Here is a 22,430-nt window from a genome sequence, read left to right on the forward strand (position 1 = left end):
TTCTGCTCCTATACAGCACTGTGCTGGAGCTCAGTGGATGGTCCTTCCAACGCAAAGCAAATGTCCAATTTTCTCATTCACACAGGACAAATAAAGTGACGCATAGCAGCAATTATTGTTTACACAATCCCATCCACTAAATCAGAGGCAGTCGCACTAACCAATGACAGAGAAGTGTATGGTGGTTAATAAACTGGGGAGTTATGTTCTGTTTTGGTCATGTTTCTTTGTGTTTTGATTCTGCCTTCCTTGTCAGCTAGTTTGACCCAGTTTCTCAGTTCGTTTGATTAGTCGTTAAGTTCACATGTCATCTCATTAAATAGCTCATTAGTTCTCTTTATTTGCTCCATGTATTTATACCCTGTTCTCCTTCATACCCTGTCCGTTCTCGTCAGGACTATGTTGTGTTAGTTTGGTGTTATCTCCCTTATCTCCTGAGCTTTTGTCATTAAAGACATCTTCACTGTGCGATTCATACCAACAACCAACCCATGACAGGCCTGCAGCCTTAGAGAGAGGCTGGAGGGTTCTTCTAGCATAAAATAGCTCCTTAGTATCCAGTCTATAAACTTGTTGTTTTTAATACTGCCAAGTACCCGCGTCTTAAAGCAGACCGTAAAAAAAAAACAGTTGTTTTACATGTATTGGAGAGTTTTATGGAGATCTAAGCCACTAGAATGAACTGACTGATGATTTTGGTTACTAAACTAAGGTTCTTGCCTTCACTTTCATATTTAAAAGCCAAATTTGTGAGGCTTTTTCAAATAATGAATTCAGTTCAATTAAAGTGCCCCTATTATGGTTTTCTGAATATTCCCTTTCACGCAGTGTGTAATATAGCTGTTTGAGTAAGTAAACATTCTACAAAGTTGTAAAGTCGAAAGTGCACGATAAATAAACGTATTGTCTCTCGAAAGAAAGAATCGACTCTGAAACGCCAATATGAGTCGTTTGTGTTTCGAATCCTACTGTGGGATGGTTCTACGTCACTAAAAAAGACATTCGTATAATGCCCGCCTATGTTGTACGTTGTCCGCCCGCGAACAACTTGACCAGCCCACAACACGTCATTTTACTGACGACTGCTTCTCAAATCTCCGAGTTCAATGTTAAATCAGTCATTCAAGTTAGCCCAGGGCTAATGTATGCACCGTTATTGATACAGTTAATGCAGTTCCCGTATGTGCACCACAATAAATTAGAAATATACAGACACGTCGATTTGTTGATGGATGTACACTTGTTAATGCTGATAGTGAGGAATTACGATTGCAACATCTCATATTGTACCTCAAAATGAGTAGTGTATTACTGAGTATCACTCAAGTCGTCCTTGCAATGGAGGTTCGGGTTGAATAATTAGTTCTTCCAATATTTCGTCATCCGACTTGCACTCTGATTGATATGGTAAAATCGGTGTCATCATTACTGTCTTTACAATGTGTACAAGCGCTGAGGACTGAGGAAGCCTCCTGAGCTGAAGTTCAGTTATGGTAATGTGCCTTATGACTTACCGCTGTAAGCAGTAAACAAATCACAACAGATTGAGCCATCTGGCCAATCAGAGCAGTATAAGCTCACGGAAAGGAGGGATTTAGAGAGAATGATTCATCCAACGAGTCGATTGAGATTCATTGAACAATGTGGTGATGTCCACTGTATATTATGAGAAAATGAAAGTGTTTTTTGACCTTTGATGCATGTGAACCTGTTGTAGGAGACCTCCAAAACAAAATTAGGAAACTTTAAAATAGCATAATAGAGGTACTTTAAATATGACCATTATATGTATGCATGTGTGTATGTACAGTAAATGTATATTCACTACTATTCAAAAGAATGGGGTAAGATTTTTTTAATGTTTTTCAAGTCTCTAATGCTCACCAAGGCTGTATTTATTTAATTAAAACACAGAGTAAAAACATAATATTGTGAAATATTATTACAATTTTTGTATATTTTAAAATAAAATGTATTCCTCTGATGGCTAGGCTGAATTTCAGCAGACATTACTACATGACATCATACTCTATTTAAGCTGAGGTGTTTTGTATCATGAACAATAAGATTGCAGCAGCAATATAACTAAGGTGTAATGAGACCACTACTGACTGTCAGACACGCAGAGGAGTTTTCCTGCCATTACAGCCCATTGAATTGACCCTGACAGCTCTGACTGGTTCTCGGCGGCCCTTGCCTGAAGGTAACTAAAAGGAAACACATATTTGACATCCCAGGTGTTTTATATGGTATTCACCGGGAGTGTCAAATTTGTGACAAAATTCTTAAAACCACAACCGGCAATACAAGTACCGGCAATTCTCAAAGAGAAAACTGTGGCAGTTAGTGATCCTAAAACAACTAATCAATGTAAGAATTAAGAGAATTTCCCATGTGTTCTTTGTCAACTTATAACTTGACTTGTTATCTTTAACGTATCAACGGCCTGAACCAAGGAGACGTTCCACCTGCTGAAATTGGTGTGAACATTAGACTTCCTGAAGAAAGAATCCATTTACGGATGTGTTCATATTACAACTTCTCAATAAAGCACTCAATCAGCTGTAGTTACTGATAGGTACAATGTTGTAGAAGTGAATGTTCCAATTAATACGACCAAATGTGCCAGAGCTATTTTTCTTTTCAATCCATTACAGAGAACAGTGTAGATAATGAAGATAATAAAACTGCTTCAACTGTGAGCTTCTATCACTTTAGCTGTCAGCACACTTGAGCTTATTTAAAAGTAACAAGTTGGTCAAAACACTCTGTTAAATCAGAAATTAATCATTCTAATTAAACAGCAATAAAATGAGCAGGGCAATTTTGTGCTGTTTCTATAATGCATTGTTTTTGACCACTTCCTCCCATCAACATGAGCACACCCCTTCAGCACTTTAGGATTGTTATTTAGTCCCAGAAGAGGCAAAACAGAACTACAGCAATTTTGAAAATCAGCACTTGTTTAAGCTGAGCATGAAGTTTCACCATTCTGAAAATAAAATGATGTGGCAGTGTTTTTGGAGTGAAATGAGAAGCTCTCCTGACTGTTTACAAGTAATACTTCTGAAAATGACAAAACACATAACAAGGTTGCAACACAGTTGCCAAAACATTTTACAAGAAACGTTTATTTATTATTTATATAATACATTTAATAACTCATATAATCTCTTTAGAACTTAATAATCTCATATGATTTGTGACATGGTTCTGAGAATGATCATATCTGTAAATCCTTGCAGAATATTCTGCGATGCTTTTTTATTTTTTTTGGGTGGTAAATGCTTTCAACAAAATTTACAAAACACAAAAACACGAAAGAATGTCCACATTATAATAAATGGTTTTAACTGTATATAACTGTATTTTTTTAAATTATAGTTTTAGCTATTTTTTTATTAATATACATATTATATTGTGTGATCATTCTCATTCAATAAATTATGTATTTATAATTTTTTTATATTAAAATTATTGCATTTTTTCCCACTTTTTAAAATTTAATATACAGACTTTTTTTTGCATTGATATGACCGTAAATAGACCCAAGGTAAATGGAGAGATAGCAAGGGAAAGGGATTGTGATATGTCTCAGACTTTACCAGGCTCATATAAAGCTCACAAATCTCACACACCATGCTAAACTGTTGCTCTGTGGACTCAAAAATATTTGTTCTAAAATAAATAATTTAAACAGGTGCGGGAAGGAGCTGAGTCAGACTGCCAATAGTAAACATGATGTAGTTGACAGATCCATGGACTTTTTTCCATATAGGTTAATATTTAGATGAATGTACTTTCTTTACGTTTCTCACCATTTTTGATCACTATTTTGATCACACTTCACTAGATCATTTTAAATGGTTCCGAGGTGTGACAAATTAAATTTAAAACTGGCCACATAGATCTGAATTCACAGAATTACTAAGTTCCCCGAGTTCCCAGAAGACTATATAGAGCAACAAATGTTTAAAGTAGAGTACATAAAAGACCTTTACAGTAGTCTTGAAAATGTCACAGTCTATATACAGAGAAGCATGCTGAAGACAAAGGCACCTACCTGGGTCTTCTTGTTTCCGAGGTGTTGTCTTTCTCTGTGAAATAAGAGAGGAGAGAGAATATCATTAACAGATTCTATGCAATATGAACACACTCAGCTATTATTATCTACTTTTCAACACTGGTAAAAATATTGTCAAAAGGATTTTACACACTGACACAAAGAAACGATCTAACAATGATTCTGTCATTCCTATTTAAGACAGCATTCTGTCAGTACAGTAAACATACATTTAAAGGACAATAAAACATATACTTCAGACTGCATTACACAATAATTTTCCTCTCCTTACAAATATACATAGAGTAAGATCATTTTATATCACAGTCTGGAAATGGCATGCATTATGTTTGAAGTGTACAGTATGGACAGTAAGTTTAGATTAATGTCGGTTATCTCACCTGTGCTTTTTGAACAGCAACATCTGAGATCATAATGAGAGAGAAAAAGAAAATTGTAAAGGCAGCAAAAGGCTGTACACATGCAAATTACAATTCTGTGGCATTATATTGAGTATTATAGATATCTCCAGCAAGCAAGTAGTTAAATTAGTTGCCTTATATAGTGTAAACGGAATTTTCACACAAAACACATTTTTGCTTTTTTTTAAAGCGTGAGGCACAGGGCGAATGGAATAGAAAAAAAAAACAAGGCCTAGAGATGAGGTGAACTTCTTTTTACTCTCCCAGACACCAAACAACTATCTTTATTGCTGGATATGATCCTCGCAACAACAACAAAAGAATAATAATAATAATAATAATAATAATAATAACTCTTAAACTGGAAATCTTTAGACTCACTTTGTTTCAAAACTCACTGTAGTTGAATGAAATCCTTAATGTTATACGATTGGAGGGTATATGGTTTTTTTATTCGTTTATTTGTTGGTTTTTGGGCCAAACTCACATAATTAATTTCAAACTGTGTGACAGTACTTTCTGGATTTCCTCAGTTCTGCATAATAGACCTTTATGTAAAGTTCTCTATGGCTATGCCTTTCTATGCCAATGTTAGCCCATTTGTTATGTTCTTGTTTTATTTATTTTTTATTTAGCTACTCTTGTTATTGTTTCTATATTCATACTCCTTGCTTTGTATATTATCTGAAAAACTTACTATACAAATGTTTAACTTTTAACTTGTGCACCATGTTTTTGGACTTGAGTGCAGTGGTCAAAATGTTTGCATAGAAAAATATGGAAAAGGGAAATGCAGCAGAATGCAAAAACATTGGCCCTTGAGGATGTGGTACATACCTGAATCTGATCTTTTATTCTTATAGTAAGGGAATATTCAAGCTCTGCATTACCTTCAGACTATGGCATGACAGTTACATTACAACATACACTGAAATATCTATGTTAAGTCTGAAAACCCATGAGCCTGACATGACAAAGAATCTGAAATCATCTGGGCATCAATTCCAGTATTCTGTGAACAGTGTGTGACTGTAGTCAGTGACTCTTTCTTTTCCTATTTAGTACGGGGGGTTCTGTTGAGCGTATGGGAGTTTGTGTGTTTCTCTCTCTCTCTCTCTCTCTCTCTCTCTCTCTCTCTCTCTCTCTCTCTCTCTCTCTCTCTCTCTCTCTATCTTTTTTTGTCAAATATGAAATGCCAACATGGAGAAGCTCTTTACTGACCATTACCTGCCCTTCCACAGGCTCCTAGTCTTCCCAGACAGCCCTTATGAGCCCCGTTTCCACATTTAGTACAAAGGTAGCCTTGGTTAAAAATTCCCCTGAAGAGCATGAGGATAGAAAAGGTCACATGGGTCAACGCTGACTTTTATTGATTTACATACATGTACCTTACATGACTATTACAGACCCCATTAAATCGACTTTTAGGCAATGTCAGTTAGCTTCAATAGACCTTAGTCAGGGTAGCATCATATTTAATTTTTGACAGAAATAAAAAGAAGGCTTTGAGGGACAGAAGTACAATTTGTTCAATGGATTGTACTGTTGTTTAACAACTGCTGATGAAACATCTTTCTAAAAAACTTTCAATAGATAAAAACTCCATAAACATGTCCGGGGACCTTTGTACAGTGCATGTCATTGTAAAGACTGTAAAGGGCCGTTCACACCAAGAATGATAACTATAAAGATAACTATATTAGCGTCCACAACAACGTACGTTAACTTTCTGTTTATTATAAGCGAGCACTGCTGTTTTGTCATCTACAATTTTAAATGCTCAAGCTCTTTAAAAACAGGATGGATTCTGATTGGCTGTCAATATTTTTTATCATCAGATGGAAAAGAAAATCAATCTGAAAGGGATTCTAAAGACATTGTTTCTCTCTACAATAATTTAGTAAATTATTGTTATTTACAAAAATGTTAGGCTATTTATTTAAATTTACAACAATCTTTATCATTATCAGTAGCATATCAAATTAATGAAAATGTAAATCCTTTAGTTTAAATATGATCTTGTGAATAGCCTTTATTGTTCTGTTGTTTGTTTTATGTTTGTTTTGAGAAAAGACATGACTTTCTTTTCCTCACTGGAATTCCTCCCCAACTCAATAGAGGCAATAAAAACTACATTAAAGGGGTCAACTCATGAGTTTTCATGTTTTCCTTTTTCTTTAGTGTGTTATGTAGCTGTTTTTCCACGTATAAGATCTGCAAAGTAACAAAGTGGGAGACTTTGAGCTATCTAAAAGAGAAGGAAGATCCAGACCTAGCTAAAACGCCTCGATCGAATCCTCTCTTACCGGCCTACGTCACTAGGTGGAAATATTTGCATAATGCCGCCCAAATGCTCAAAGAAAGAAGGCGTGGCTTCAGTTGTCAGTAGTGTTGTCGCCGCCATTTTGTGGAGACGCTGTGTGTTTCTATGCAAAAGCAAAAGCAGCACTTTATTTGCCCTTCCGAAAGTGGACACAATTAGGACCAGTGGTTAAGATTTACTTACAACAATGCTCCAGAACAGTACAACCCAAATGTCCGTGGGTGAGCAGCGCAGTTTCCTGATGTGAACCTGGGAGAGTACAAGACTGGCTGTGTTCCAGGCGGCGTTTGTCACGGTCAGCTGAACCGCGACTTGCGTACCGTAAATACATACGAGTATCCGATCGATCGGATTGGTCATCTGCATTTTCAGAATCTGACTCAGGCTCAAACTGATATGGTAAAACTGACGACATTATTAACTGACTTTGGAAGCTGAAGCTCCATTATGGTTAGGAGCATTACATTTCAGACACCCGCTTGAGATGTTCGGCCAATGACAACGCACTGGGTCAGCTGACCAATGAGAGCACACTACACTTTTCGGAAGGAGGGGCTTTGTAGAAATCGACGCGTTTTAGAACGATGGGGCTACAATAATGTAAAGTATGTGAAAAATAATGTGTTTTTTTTAACATTAAAACATGGTAATATTCTATTACAACAAATACACAAAATAATGATCTTCGAAAATAGCATCATATGACCCATTTAAGGCTAGGATAGCATTATGCATGTGTCGTGTGTACTTAAAGCCTGTCAATCAAAATTAGAGTGTAACCCTCAGGCTGAATAACACCAAAAGTGTGTCTGCATATTCAGCAATTAGAATATAAAGCTGTTTAATATAAACTAGCGCTAAGACAAAGAATCTGCCCTACCGAAATGTATGGTCAGGAGACGCTACTGCGAGGCATACAAAAACTTGCAGATAAGTTGGAGCTAAATTCTATAGGACAGTGGCCCTCCAGGACCAAGTTTGGACACACCCTGTCCCATTTGTCATTTTAGGTTTCAGAAGGGTGCTCGCTAGTGCCCCCTTAGCTGACGATATGCGCCTTCGATGCGGACTTTTGGAGAGGCCACGAGCTTCGCAGCAAACTTCAACCTGACTGTCAAAGCGGCAATACATCACAAAAGTGTGGACTCGGAGGAAGGGTTCCATTTAGTATAGGGCCTATCTCTCGCAGCCTTGTTTTCATCTGTGTCAAGTTTAATATGGCATCTACCCTAACTACCCCAAAACTATATTTTCGAAGATTTCTACACATTTACAATGTCACTGCAACAGAAAGCACAGAAAAGACTGTGCTCATCAAGCAATTTCATAAGATCTTTATTTTAATGATCTGACTGGTTTTATTAACTTGTTTCAACACACAATTAACAGCAGCCTCAGAAGTGTAATGACAGCTCACCTGAGAAGCATATGACAGGAGCTGCAGGTGGTAGCCCTCTCGAAGGTGTGCATTCTGAAGAGGTGAGAGTTAAACGTGGCATTCTCAGGGCGAATATTAGATCTGAAATGGAAAATGGGAAATATGGAAAAACGATGGTGCAAAGTTGACTGATTGGAAAAATGACAAACTAACCGTGTGAGTTAAACTGCACGTTTAAGTGGCCAGAGAGAACGGGGGCGGATGTTGTGGCCCGTGGGGGCAGGGACCAAAAACAGATTCTGGGCACGAATCAGAGCATTGGGGAATCTCTTTGCCCAAACAACTCTAAGATTGATTCTTGCATCAAGAGAGCGGTGTGCATGCAGCAGGTGTAATTTGTTGTTTGAATGCACCTTTCAGATCATTATACGCAGTCAACCACATGTATACGTGTGCGTACAGAAACAAATTTTTTAAAGGGTGACATATAAATCAAGAGGGAGAGGAAACATCATTTCAGACTCTCTGCACGAGGCATGGCGTATCCTCTTGAGCCTACACAAATTCCAAATCAGAACTTTCGTTAGTTTCCACCATCTTCTCTCACTATTCATTTCTTTCAGCGTAGCCCTTGTAAATACACTGTGCCATCAAATCTCGACAGCATCCCAGGTGCAGAATGTCACCATGTACTAGAGCGAAGTAAGCTGCTTGACATCAAATGGCATCGATATAATCATGCTGGGCGCTATATTGAATAGAAGATGATGTGTGCAAACATTTTCTCTCTCTCTAACATAAAAAAGCAGATGTTTGCTATTGTCATGTGCGTTATTCTATTTTGAATGCAGTTTGAAAGTGTGAAAGATCACGCAACCAATTTCAAATTTTCACATTTAAATAATTAGTAGTTGATTTAAATGTACAAATTGTCATGCACTCACTCTCAAAAAACAGTATTTAGATCTCAACAATTTAGTTACCAGCTCAATGGAGGGGAAGATTATCAGTGAATTACTTCAATTTATACTTTCATACCTTCCAGTACCTTTTGTGCTGTTTTTAAAGCGTGAAGGCTCTGGTTCTTGTTTATTGAAATTGCACAGAAAAGAGCAAAACAGTGCGTTCCACGGAACAAAGAAAGTTTGGGACAACATGAGGGTGAGTAAATGTGACAGAACTGTGATTTTTGGGACCAAAGTTTCAAACTCACATGGCCATCTCAAACTGGTCGAGCCATTTCTTCTTCAGCTCTTTTGTCTTGAACAGGAACTCAAATCCACTTTGCCCCTGCTGGTGGGTGAGGAAGAACCCGTAGCACCACTGCCAGAGGACAAGACAGAGCAAAATAACTGCTTAAAAGATACAAATGAGACTTTTATGTAAAGACCTATCTTTCAAATATGCATTTACATTAAGACCTTTTGTAATAAGTGGCACAAAAAGTTGATGTACTAGAAAATTAAAGGGTTGTGGTGTTTGGTTTAAAGCTGTGATGGGAGATGGCGGTGAGGCTTGGTGGGTGACAGGGGGAAAGGGCTCATTTTATTTTACACGGTAATAGACAGCCAGAGGCAACCTTGGGGGAGTGGACACATTCATCATCAACTATTCAGTGTATGGGAAAATGTGTATGTGTGTGTGTGCTGTGCATGAGTACATTTATGTGGCGTAGCATTTATGCAGACTACTGTCGCAGCATCCCATCCTTGCCTCTGTCCAGGCCAGTGTTGTAAAACTAAAACCATTAAATATTATTTGTAGTAATTGAAATAGAGCCGAAATAAATTAAAAGTATTAGATAAAAAACGTAAACGAAATTTAGAAGAGTTGCCTTAGCAACTATCTGAAATAAGTTGAAATACTATAACTACTCAAACTAAATAAAATAAATTGAAACTAAATAGAAATTAAAATGAACAAAACACAAAAAAAGAATACTAAAACTAAAATTAAATTGAAAACTATAAAAGTAAAAGTTAGTTCAAAATAATAATAAATACTATCAATTTATCAATAGTACTAAAATAACACTGTTCGAGTCAGACAATTTTGCCAAGTATTTCTGGCAATAGTAACTCTTATCAACAGGTTAATAACAAACCTGACAGAATGCTTAACAAATAAAGAATATGAAAATGAGCTTCCAGAGTTTACATGTTAACTTACGAAATTAAATTTGCTTAATTCAGTCAATACATTTATCTAATTTAACATGAAAAGCATAATATTCTGTTCCGTGTGTTATCGAAAGACTGAAATATGAGGGTGTGTTCAGTACACGTAAACAGAAAAAAAATCCATATCTTTCAATAAAAGGGTAAAAAAAAAAATTCTTAATAGCAAATTTATTTATAAATTAAACCCAGGTGAGACTTTAAAAGTAGTAAAAGCAGTCTTTTTTTATTTAAATATAATTAAAGCCCTTGCAATAACTATTACAAGCTTTTCTTTCCTCCAAAAATAAATGTGTTAAAGTAAATGTATACGCATTACATAATGTGATAATATTTATTAATGATGGTTATTATAAAGTTTTACTATATTCTTAAAGATTTTTATGTGGCCATGTCTGCGTGTTTTGTGGTTGAAGGAATAAGATCCATCAGTGTATTAAGTGTGTGTATGTGTCCTGAGGAGGGGCAGAAAGGCACTTCAAACAGAAAAGCCAGCAGGGCTTTTCTAGCCAAGGTCTCCTTGAGACAGATTTCACCAGACCATCTGTTCAGAAGAAACCTTCCTTTTGGTGAAAGGCATAAAAGAGAAAAAAATATCAAAAGTTTAAAAGACACGTCCGCATTATTTTTACATCTGTACGACTATTGCCAAGCCCAAAAAGAACATCATAAAACCAAAGGTAACCTGAGGTTGAGCTGTCTGCCTTCACAGACTAAAAAAAAAAAAAAAAAAAATCTAGGTACAGTTCTGCAACCTCTATATATACACAATTTAATATGGCCACTTCTGATTCACACGACATGGGATACTCTGCACAATGAACACAGACTTTAGACTGTTTACTGTCAAAAGCAACCAAGTCTTTCCACAGCAGTTGGTTCAGCATGCGGCAGCGATCCGTCACCATCCATCAACCCTCATAAAGAGCAGTAACATCTGTCTGCAACAGTATGCGATGAGCTCTCCAGCCTGATCTGTTACACTTACCATTACAGTCTAAGGGACAGCTTGATTTTTGGTGCTTTTTTTCAGCTTGAACAGGTCTGGCTGTTAGATTTTAGGCTGTTGAATGACAGTTGACTCAGAAAAACAGGCATAGTTTTCTAGTTGACAAATTTAAATGCATGAGAAAAATCAAGCATAGCGTCAGTTCTGGCAGGTCACGTTCATAGACTGTAAAAAAATATAGACGTAGTGTCCGTGACGTCACCCGTAGGTTTCTGAAGAGCATTTTTGAAGCCAAAAGTGGGCGGAGCCGGCCGTCGCCATCTTGGCACCGCGTCACTCCCGGATAACAGAAAATGGGCAAAGAGACGGGACGTGGGTGGAGCTGAGGTGCCTGGTTGCTGAAACCCCGCCCGCCTAGCTCGACGTGATCGAGTTTGATCAGGCTTAGGAGCTAATGCTATATGCTACTCGCAGTACCAAGTGTGCGACCGCACAGGGCCTCAAGCTAAAGTGACAGCTGACTTGATGATGTAAAGCCATTGTCAAGACGTTTTTCATTATTAAATGCATCATAGATAGCGGTTTAGCCATTTTTGTAATAACATAAAAAGGCGCTGCTAGTTGAAATCCGGATATTTGCGCGAAGAAGAACATTACTACTGGGCGCTGGTGTGTGACGTAACTGAAGAGACGAATTAGCATGCTCTTATTAATATTAGGATAGAGTTTTAATGCATGAAAAAAACAAATCACATTTACAATAATTATTGAAGAATTGTTTAACGTAAGAAAATTGTATTATCAAAAAAATATAAATATTTCCCTGGATCTGACTGGGTGGGCAAGCGGTCACTCGTACACCCGTAGCTCCGTCCCTGACAGCCAACTTTAAAGTTCATGTTTTTGCCCATCGAAATACTATGATAGTTAAAAGATATGGCTAAAAGTGAGACCATGTGTATCGTGATGCTGTATTATTCTGCTAAAAATGTATTATGCAGTAACTTACATTATTGCTGTGAGCTTGTACGTGTGACAGTGATTCATGCGCATACATGTCAGTCAGCGCGGCATCGCACGTCAAGTTCGTAGAGAGCTTTATTCAGTCCATTTTAAATTCTGATTCTGAACCATTCTGAATTCTGAACCATAGATATTACCAAAGAAGTTCAAGTAAATGTGCTAGAAATCAACGCTCATTCAAGGATGTGCATTTATTGCATGGACAGAGCACCGACACCTGCAGGTAAATAAGCATAGTCTATCTCTAGCCTCTATAGTTTAAATCAGAAAACTCCAAAAAGCATTGAAATTGTCAGACATCCATTAGTGCATGTTCACAGAGGAAAACAACTGGAAAAACAGCGCGGCTTGTTCTCTCGATACTCGACAACAATGGAATCCAACGGTGTGGGCAAATGTATAATGCGTGTTTTAAAATAAAATAATCCAGAAAAAAAGCACAAACACGGCAGAGATGCCAAGTTCAGCAGCTGGAATTAGCTGAGGTGACGTGACGCTGACAGACAGCAGACAAACGACTAGTAGTGACAGCAACGGCAAGCCACCTGTCACTCAAGTGGCCACGCCCTTAATTATGCAGAACTTTAAGGCTTAATTAAATTTAAACGGATTAGTTATATACACCCGTATATATATAACGTCCACTATGGTTTCTGACACCACAACAAATGGCAGTCCTTTCAAATAGCGCCTTATTTGAGGGTATGGGGGCGATTTCGGATACAGCTAGGGAGGTTGCCGCTCGGTCACGTTAGTCAAGCTCGCATCAGTGACTCTCAGCTGATCCACGTCTACCTATAGGAATACGACGCCTATCACTGTATACATATATAAGCTCCTTCAGTATTATCAGCAGCTATCGCGTTTCTCAGGAGCTAATTACCCTCCTCCATCCCCAGCTCCTCCTCTCGTCAGTCAGTATGGCATTCTGATTCCCCTTGAATCAGACTAAAATTCTCAAATTATGTTGTACATTAAAATTAATTAATGATATCTGCAATACATTCATGTTGGTTCTGTTCTGTTTACCCAAAGGGGGGTTATTGCTGCTCTCCCAGCTCTTATCCATGCTAGGCTGCTGCATCGATGCGCAGAGTTCTTGCCCAGAACAGAACCATCCCGCCAATCAAAACTGTATGCTATTATTGTCAATCGTATTTGACGATAGTGGTCCTGACAGAAATATTTAAAACATTTAAAAAAAATGCTGTTAATTGCCTATTTAAATTAAGTAACTTTAAGAAGATTTATTGCGTTACAACTTGAATAGTTCAATGAAAGTTGTTTCCTTTATTAACATGTTTTTAAATACTTTAGTATTATGTTCTCATCTCATACTTCCTATAAGAAATGTACATGGAGAGCATTTCATGAAAACAACTCTTGTATATACACACAGTATATACACTCACCTAAAGGATTATTAGGAACACCATACTAATACTGTGTTTGACCCCCTTTCGCCTTCAGAACTGCCTTAATTCTACGTGGCATTGATTCCAACAAGGTGCTGAAAGCATTCTTTAGAAATGTTGGCCCATATTGATAGGATAGCATCTTGCAGTTGATTGAGATTTGTGGGATGCACATCCAGGGCACGAAGCTCCCGTTGCACCACATCCCAAAGATGCTCTATTGGGTTGAGATCTGGTGACTGTGGGGGCCATTTTAGTACAGTGAACTCATTGTCATGTTCAAGTAACCAATTTGAAATGATTCGAGCTTTGTGACATGGTGCATTATCCTGCTGGAAGTAGCCATCAGAGGATGGGTACATGGTGGCCATAAAGGGATGGACATGGTCAGAAACAATGCTCAGGTAGGCCGTGGCATTTAAACGATGGCCAATTGGCACTAAGGGGCCTAAAGTGTGCCAAGAAAACATCCCCCACACCATTACACCCCCACCACCACCAGCCTGCACAGTGGTAACAAGGCATGATGGATCCATGTTCTCATTCTGTTTACACCAAATTCTGACTCTACCATCTGAATGTCTCAACAGAAATCGAGACTCATCAGACCAGGCAACATTTGTCCAGTCTTCAACTGTCCAATTTTGGTGAGCTCTTGCAAATTGTAGCCTCTTTTTGCTATTTGTAGTGGAGATGAGTGGTACCCGGTGGGGTCTTCTGCTGTTGTAGCCAATCCGCCTCAAGGTTGTGCGTGTTGTGGCTTCACAAATGCTTTGCTGCATACCTCGGTTTTCGCCATTTTCGCCCACAGGACTGCCGCATACTGGATGTTTTTCCCTTTTCACACCATTCTTTGTAAACCCTAGAAATGGTTGTGCGTGGAAATCCCAGTAACTGAGCAGATTGTGAAATACTCAGACCGGCCAGTCTGGCACCAACAACCATGCCACGCTCAAAATTGCTTAAATCACCTTTCTTTCCCATTCTGACATTCAGTTTGGAGTTCAGGAGATTGTCTTGACCAGGACCACACCCCTAAATGCATTTAAGCAACTGCCATGTGATTGGTTGATTAGATAATTGCATTAATGAGAAATTGAACAGGTGTTCCTAATAATCCTTTAGGTGAGTGTATTTACATACAGTGTATGTATATATAATTAAAGTATATAGCTGGAAAACTGCACTGAGAAGCAGTACTTCCTGGAGGTTGTTTGAACATTTGTTTTTTGTTTTTTAGCATTATTTACTTGATCTAAAAAAAGTTTTTTTACACCGTGTGTTCGATCTGAAATGATAAAGACCTCAACATTTCCTATGTACTGCATATAAAAATTTTACTGACTTATGCGGTTTCAAAGAGCTTACAACAGCACAACTAATTTGCATAAAAATGCACTTTGGTAAGTCACACCGTCCTTAAAATGGTTTGGATATCGCTAGAATATCCTACAGTATCCTGGAGGACATAAACACTTTTTACAGAGGAAAAAAAAATCAGCAAACACTATTCTATGACACTAACAGATCAAAAGAGATCTAAGGGAGAGTTATGTGGAGCCATGTCTGAAGAAGACAAGAACGCTCGAGTGATTTCTATTCTAGTCCGACCTCAATAAAACACTTCAGAATGGAACAATATGATGAATATGAATATGATGGTTTGATGTTTGGGTGCAGTTTTCTGAGCCTAAAACCTCCAGTTACCATGTTTCTCACTGACCTTTCTGCTGTCCTTATCAGTGGTGGGGTTATTTGTGATCTTGAATTGATTGAGGTCGATCACTTCCTTCATCTCATAGTTGTCCCCACGCCTCTTGCAGACGATCACAGCAACGTCGAACAAAAAAATATGTCTGCAGCATCGACACGTCATGACATGGCATGAAAGTAAAAACAGGAGTGGACTGCAGTAAAGGTTTTTGCCTTAAGCCTCACCTGTCCTGTCTACGTTTGTCCACATTTGACACCAAACGGACTTCACCGTCACCCTTCGGTCTTCCGTAAGAAAGTAAGCACTGATTCTGTGAAGGGAAGTTCATGAACAGACAGGAAAACAACGATGACGTAAGTAAACTATGCTTTTAAAAGCAGAGGGCATGCTTATTATGTACAACTTACCAAATTCTCTATGGATCTCTGATACTGATCAATCTCCCTCAGAGTCTCAACGTCTCTTTTCACCTCATTTACATACTGGGCTAAGTCCTGTTTAATGAAGGAAAAGAAAATGACTAGATTTATGCATATCATATATACACACAATTATATGGAAAAAACTTAAACTAATTATACAGGAAAATAAACAGAGGAAGCAAACAGTTTTGGTAACTCTTTATTTTGATCTGTCCTTCTGACACGTTACATGAACAGTATTTACTACAGAAATAGCAGTAAACTATGCTTAATTACAAGCAACTAACATTAAACCAAACCCTGACTCTAAACCTATATTAAATATATGTTGTGAGCATAAAGTGTTACCGGTAAGTGTTAAGCTTTTTTGTGGAAACTGATACATTTTTTTCATGATTCTATAATGAATATAAAGTTCAAAAGAACAGCATTTATTTAAAATAATGTGTCACTTTTGATAAATTGAATGTGTCCTTGCTAAATAAAAGTATTAATTTCTTTAAAAAAATACTACTGAGCCTAAACTTTCGAGCGGTAGTGTATATAATTTGTTAAATGAAATATGTCAGATTCTCCACTATTTCTAATAGTACGAGTTACTAATCAGATAAGTACATTTGTGACATTGATCATGTAACTCGTTCTCTGAGATGCTTTTTTTATCTCCAATCATGCTGGAGAACATGATAATTAGATTTGCTGTCATTAAAACAAAAGAGAGACAAACCATTATGAAAAATACGTTATGAAATTGATGTTCATTTTCAAACCAACTGTTCACTCAAATTGCATTGATAATACAGTATAATTAGTTATAAAAGAATTATGAAACGAATGAAAAGTGAATGAAAAATAGATCCAGTATTTATCTCTCCACAGGAAATTATTTTATTTCATCAGCGAGAATAAACATCTCCAGATATCAAAAGAGGTTTTTCAAAAGACCCCACTGGGATGACGTGGATCTCGGCTGATTTCCATTTTAAAAGGCAGCCTCTGCTCAAACACTCACTTATGAGTCTAAATTAAACACACCATTTTACAGGCAGGCAGGTAGATGAGTTCAGTCCCTGTCTGAGCAACTCTCACCGCTCCCATTCGGCTAAACCAATCAACACTGAGAGGATAATTCCAACAAATTAAATCATCGCAGGCCTCTGTTCCATTACTGCTCCTCACATAACCATTAATCTGCTTTCCACGTACTCTGCCAGTGAGACAGATATGAGGCGTTGACATCACTTCACGTATAGAACCCCATAATATCTCATGGATATTAAAACATTACCAAGAACATGCAGGAATGACCTGATGTAACATTCTAAATAGAAATCAATGCTGGTTTAAGTGTAACATCTTAAAATGAGAGTTTTGTGGCTTTTAGGCCCTGTGTCCACCAAAGCGTTTTTTCTCGCGGCTGGCGTATCTTTCCAATTGTTTTCAAAGGGAGCTCTGCGGTTTTTACCGGTCGCCGAGAGTTGAAGAATGTTCAACTTTGGGTAAAACGCAGCGCTCATCACTGTCAGCCGTCCAATCACAGTGGAGAAGGGGCGGGACAAATACCACAACAACCAACCATCACATTCTGCTTGTACAACGTCATGACAACAACAAGCATAATAACGGAACAAAATAATTTAAAACAGGAGCCAGAGCAAATACTTTACATTGTATCAATATTTTTATATAGAAACAGCACAGAAACAAACGATCTGTGAAATGAGATACTAGTAACACTTCGTATCATAGCAAGCAAAGCAAAAAAACGCTTTGGTGGACACGCAGCCTTAGTCTATGTTAGGAGCCGCACAGACAAGTCGACTAATCGAATTTAAAGCAACACCAAGGAACTTTTCCTCTGCGGTCGCCCTACAGGTTGGAAGCGGAATTGTCCATTACTGCTGTCGTACATAATTTAGCCTACCGCAGCCTACTGTCGCACGCGCACGCTCGCTGTTTATCCAGCAGCGGCTTTGGAATCAACAATGGCAGACATCCCAACCATGCAAGAAGTCATTTGCGGGCAACACGGAGACGCTATCAATATGCGGGAGACTCCCGGAACTTCTGGGAGACTTGGGATGTCTGCAATGGCCACAGACAATTTGAGGAAGTGGTGGGGGAAGTGACGTATGCCGTAAAGCAGTCAAATTTTGAAGTTCTTTTTGTGCTCCGGTTACTACCCGAAACCCAAAGTTACATAGTGCAAGTAAAAGCGATACAGACCACGTCGTGTCATTTAACCTATTGTAAGTCGATGTACCATCACAAGGGTCTTGGAAATATATTATGAAGGTTGAAAAACTACATAGTGTTACTTTAATTCTCTGCCATATAAGCCTGACATCGATTAGTCGCAGATCATGGCCTACAGAGGGCGCAACAGGATAATAAATCTTTGAAGTCCACTTTAACGCTCCGTTTCCAACAGTTAAAATGACAAATAAATGCATACTCCGAAAGCCCTCCACAAGATATGTTTGATTATACCATCTGGATGCTCAAAATTGATCGGGTGAACAAACGTTTTATACAGCTTACTGTACACATAAGTTAATCGGCGTTCTAAACCAAAGCGCTGTTGCATTGTAACGCAAACCCATACACAGAAACATTCAGTAGCGCAGAAATATATTGTCAACACTCTTCTGTGATTCAGCATTTATTTCTAAGTAACTTAAACCCACAGCTTCACTATTAGTAGAGAGATGCTGCCAGGTAGAATTAATTCACACATGCAATCACTCTCTCACTAATGCTGCATTCATACATGTAGCTAATCTTTACTGTGCTACTTTATCTGTATCTGATTTAGAACGAGCAAAAATCTGTGAGAAATATAACGACCCAAAGACAAAAGAACTGATAAAAAATAAGCTGTTATGTAGAAGCAATAGCCTCGTAGGCTGTGTCATATATGCCATAGCTGTGCACAAGGCGACCCGCGTTCGAGTCTCAGCTCAGGGTTCAGGCTTATTTGTTCATTAATGGCATCATCAGCGACTAGTTGACTCGACTTTAATCACATAAATGTTGGCTTCAAAAAATCTGAAGTCGTTCAAACTCTAGTCCATGTGTGTTAGCTTTGAGGCCATCTACAGTATATGCTAGTGTACTCCTGAACATTGACAAAACTGCACAGTACTACCTAAAGTACATACCACTGGCAACCAGCTATCAAGGAGCCATTCATGGTTCATGACAGTGACAAAACTAAATCCTACTGGCAGAGATTGAAGAAAGACTGTAGAAAGAGAGATGGCTGAGAGACATTACAAAAGAGAAAAGCTCAGAGGAATATAAAATATGAAAAAAATAAGGGTTAAGATCAGCTTTAGGACCCGCATTAATATTAGAAAAGCTTCCCAGCGCAGGAGAGACAAAAGCGGGAAGGACTGAAACCTGACACCGAGGTTGCATTGTTTCAGCTCCATTCGTGAGCAACATTGGTTTTGCTATGTTTCACAGAACCAAGATATGCTGTTGTTGTAATATTAGCTAAAGGAAAAGGACAGTTTTGAGTGTCATTGTTTGTCTGGAGCTGGTGTGCTGCTGGCGACTAGCAATCAACTCTTCCTTATATGCGTGTACTTCTGTTCTGTATGTCATTTTTTTGTTCTTCCTTATCGTTAATTTAGCATCTTGCTATGATAAAGAGACATCCACTCTTGCATTGCGTGTTCGTGCATTTTTGGGGGCGGAGCAATGAAGGGAGGGGTTGTTTGGGTTGATTTCAAATATCAAGTGTTTCTCAGAAATCACTTACATTTAATAATGACAAAAAATTGCTAATCTGTACTTTCTGTACATTTTTGCTGTATATTCCATAAGAAATCGATACTTACTCTCATGGCATCAAGGGCTACTCGTAGGTTGCTCTTTTCTGTGGTGTCATTAGTATATTTGACCAATTCCTATATGAAAAGTGAAAGAAAAAAAGTAAATTGTTTAAATACATCTCTTCTTAGAAGATCATGATTTTAATTTCTAAAATTAAATTTAGACAATAAAGTCAAAATATCACGATGATATTGTCCAGATACCACAATGAAAGAAAAAAAAGCCTAATTAAAACAGTGCAATCCTTGAAAAGAGAGAAGCAGCTTGGCATAATCTTTTTTTTTTTATTATTATTGATCATGCGGGGGGAAAAATAAGACAACTTTTTCATTTTTTTTTCTTCCATTTTATTAATGTTTCATCATTTTAGTTAAATGAGAATATTTCTACTCTGGTGCATGTGTTTCTTTATCTTGGAGACCTGTCATTGAATGTCATTGATGTCATTGAAACTGAGTCAGAATTATGTTCAGGCCCTGTTCTGTGTCACAGAATGTGGTCCCATCATCATCATCATCATCATCAAAACTCTGGACTAGACCACTTCATTGAGGACTTGTTCTGAACGACACAGTGCCAAGTTTCTAATGAGCGCACCACGTCATTTTTGATGGGATGCCGGACATTTTGATTTGAACCAGATTTATTCCACGGTATGGAGAAAAGCATCAACAGAACCTTTTGAGATACACGCTATAACATAACTAATTAACTTGATAAACAAATCTGGCCTTTGGATTTGTGCGCAAACAGACTTACGAGCACACAAACACGCTGGGAGAGAAATGGTGTTGTCCCAAGTATGAAATCTGTGCAGCTCATCAGAAACATGCATTTGTTTTCAGAGTGGAATCGAATTCTGCTGGAGAGAGACAAACAGCCCAATCGCAGCAAGTAAACAAGGTGAGTAGAAAGTTCAGCACTCTTTCCAGATTTACATTCTGACCCAGGCCACTGCTGTGACTTTGATGGAAGCTCAAGCATGTGTGTGCACGTGCAACTAGACTCAGGTTCCTAAAAGTATTGGAGGTATAATGCAGAGCAGGAGCTTATGGAGACCCAATTACCCACAGTACAAATGAATGAGATTTCAGTGTTCATCCCTGTAGATCTACCAGTAAATCCTGTCTCTTCAGACATTCATCTGTATTTCGGTCTCAAAACTCACTGCTAGTGGTTATCCGTGCTTCTGCAGACACCATGAGCTTTGTAAGACCAATTATTTATTTATTTTTGATCTGCACTGTCCTTTTGCGAGTGATGAACTCTGAATAATTTGTTAAAACAGCGTACAATAGTCAATATCATATCAGTTCCCATTGTAATGACTTATGCATTAACACGACAGCAAGAGATGCAAGACAAAAAGAGAATTGAAAACAACCTAAGTGTCAGACTGTATTTACTATACTAACACGATAGTGAATATGCAGTGTCTGAAACTCCTTTCTCGTTTGCTCATGTCCCATTCATTACATTCTGAATGCCAGTATGACGTTACATTTGCATCACATCATAAATGATGAAAAATTACATGAAATATGATCTGAACGTTTAGAGTTAAACTATTTTTCAAACTCGCATTTTAATTAGATATGAAACAACATATTTATGGGGTTCAGATCGGGTTTGTAAAAATCAGATCTCGTGTTTTGGGGGGCTCAGACCACAAACAATTGCAAAAATGCAACAAAAACAAAAGTCAGATACGGTACACTATTACAAAGAGAGTATGTTTGAGTCATGCCAGAGGAAGTGGGCACAATGTGTTTGAGCACAGGACAGCATGTGGTAGAGAGTCAGCTACACTGTCACCTGCCCCTGCTTTTGTTTGTGTGTGCGTGTGTGTGTGTGTGTGTGTGCGTGCGTGTGTGTGTGTGTGTCAGGTGTTTGTCAGGTGTGTGGCGACACGTCTCTAACACTTGTCCACACACTTCTGTTCTCATGTTATCTCTGTCCTGTTGTGAAGGACCTCTCGCTTACAAAACTTTAGCATGAAATAGTTTATTAACTGTGATAATTATATTATTTACTTATAGGTTATGCCTAGGTTAGTTCACTCAAAAATGAAAATTCTGTCATCAGTTACTCACTCATGTCATTCCAAACCTACAAGACTTTCATCTTTAAAACACAAATGAAAGATATTTTTAATGAAACCAGAGATATTTCTGGCCCTCCACTGAAAGTCTATTTACCCAAAACACTAGATGGTTCAAAACATTCATAAAGAGATCATAAAATAAACCCATATGAATTGAGTGGTTAAATTCAAGTCTTCTGAAGAGACATGATCCCTTTATATGACAAACAGATTTAATTTAGGCTTGTATTCACATTTAAACACTGATCAGCAAACATACATAGAGCACTAAAATATGGTAAATGAAAGCTCAACAGCAATTGCTTGACACGCAAGAATGAACCTCATTGGTTATCGAACTTCAAGCCTGCATGTTTGAGCTTCCATTTACCAAATTTGAGATATTTTTAATCTCTAGATTTCATTAAAATGATCATTTGTGTTCCAAAGATGAACGGAAGTCTTATGGGCTTGGAATGACATGAGGGTGAGTAAATGATGACAGAATTTTCATTTTTGGGGGAAATATCCCTTTAATTTAGTAAAATTGACTTGGCTTAATAAAGGGTTAGTTCACCGAAAAATGAAATTCTGTCATCATTTACTCACCCTCATGTCGTT

The 22,430-nt window shown here is 37.9% G+C and overlaps 1 protein-coding gene across 6 annotated transcripts in view; it reads right to left on the reverse strand.

Annotated features, from left to right (window-relative positions):
• Positions 1-22,430, reverse strand: part of vav3b (vav 3 guanine nucleotide exchange factor b) — a 52,847-nt gene that overhangs the window by 17,088 nt on the left and 13,329 nt on the right. For 4 of the 6 annotated variants that reach the window (XM_056257000.1, XM_056256997.1, XM_056256995.1 and 1 more), the window contains exons 11-19: positions 19,732-19,800; positions 15,872-15,958; positions 15,689-15,774; positions 15,474-15,606; positions 9,400-9,509; positions 8,226-8,327; positions 5,707-5,804; positions 4,465-4,487; positions 4,064-4,097 (exon numbers count right to left, since the gene is read on the reverse strand). In XM_056257000.1, coding sequence (XP_056112975.1) covers positions 4,064-4,097; positions 4,465-4,487; positions 5,707-5,804; positions 8,226-8,327; positions 9,400-9,509; positions 15,474-15,606; positions 15,689-15,774; positions 15,872-15,958; positions 19,732-19,800 — 742 coding nt within the window. The remainder of the gene's footprint in view (positions 1-4,063; positions 4,098-4,464; positions 4,488-5,706; positions 5,805-8,225; positions 8,328-9,399; positions 9,510-15,473; positions 15,607-15,688; positions 15,775-15,871; positions 15,959-19,731; positions 19,801-22,430) is intronic. The other 2 variants (XM_056256996.1, XM_056256999.1) reach the window with 1 other exon arrangement.

The sequence above is a fragment of the Rhinichthys klamathensis genome, unplaced genomic scaffold (genome assembly GCF_029890125.1).
Source record: "Rhinichthys klamathensis goyatoka isolate OS25496 unplaced genomic scaffold, OSU_Roscu_1.1 h1tg000134l_1, whole genome shotgun sequence".
Lineage (NCBI taxonomy): Eukaryota > Metazoa > Chordata > Actinopteri > Cypriniformes > Leuciscidae > Rhinichthys > Rhinichthys klamathensis.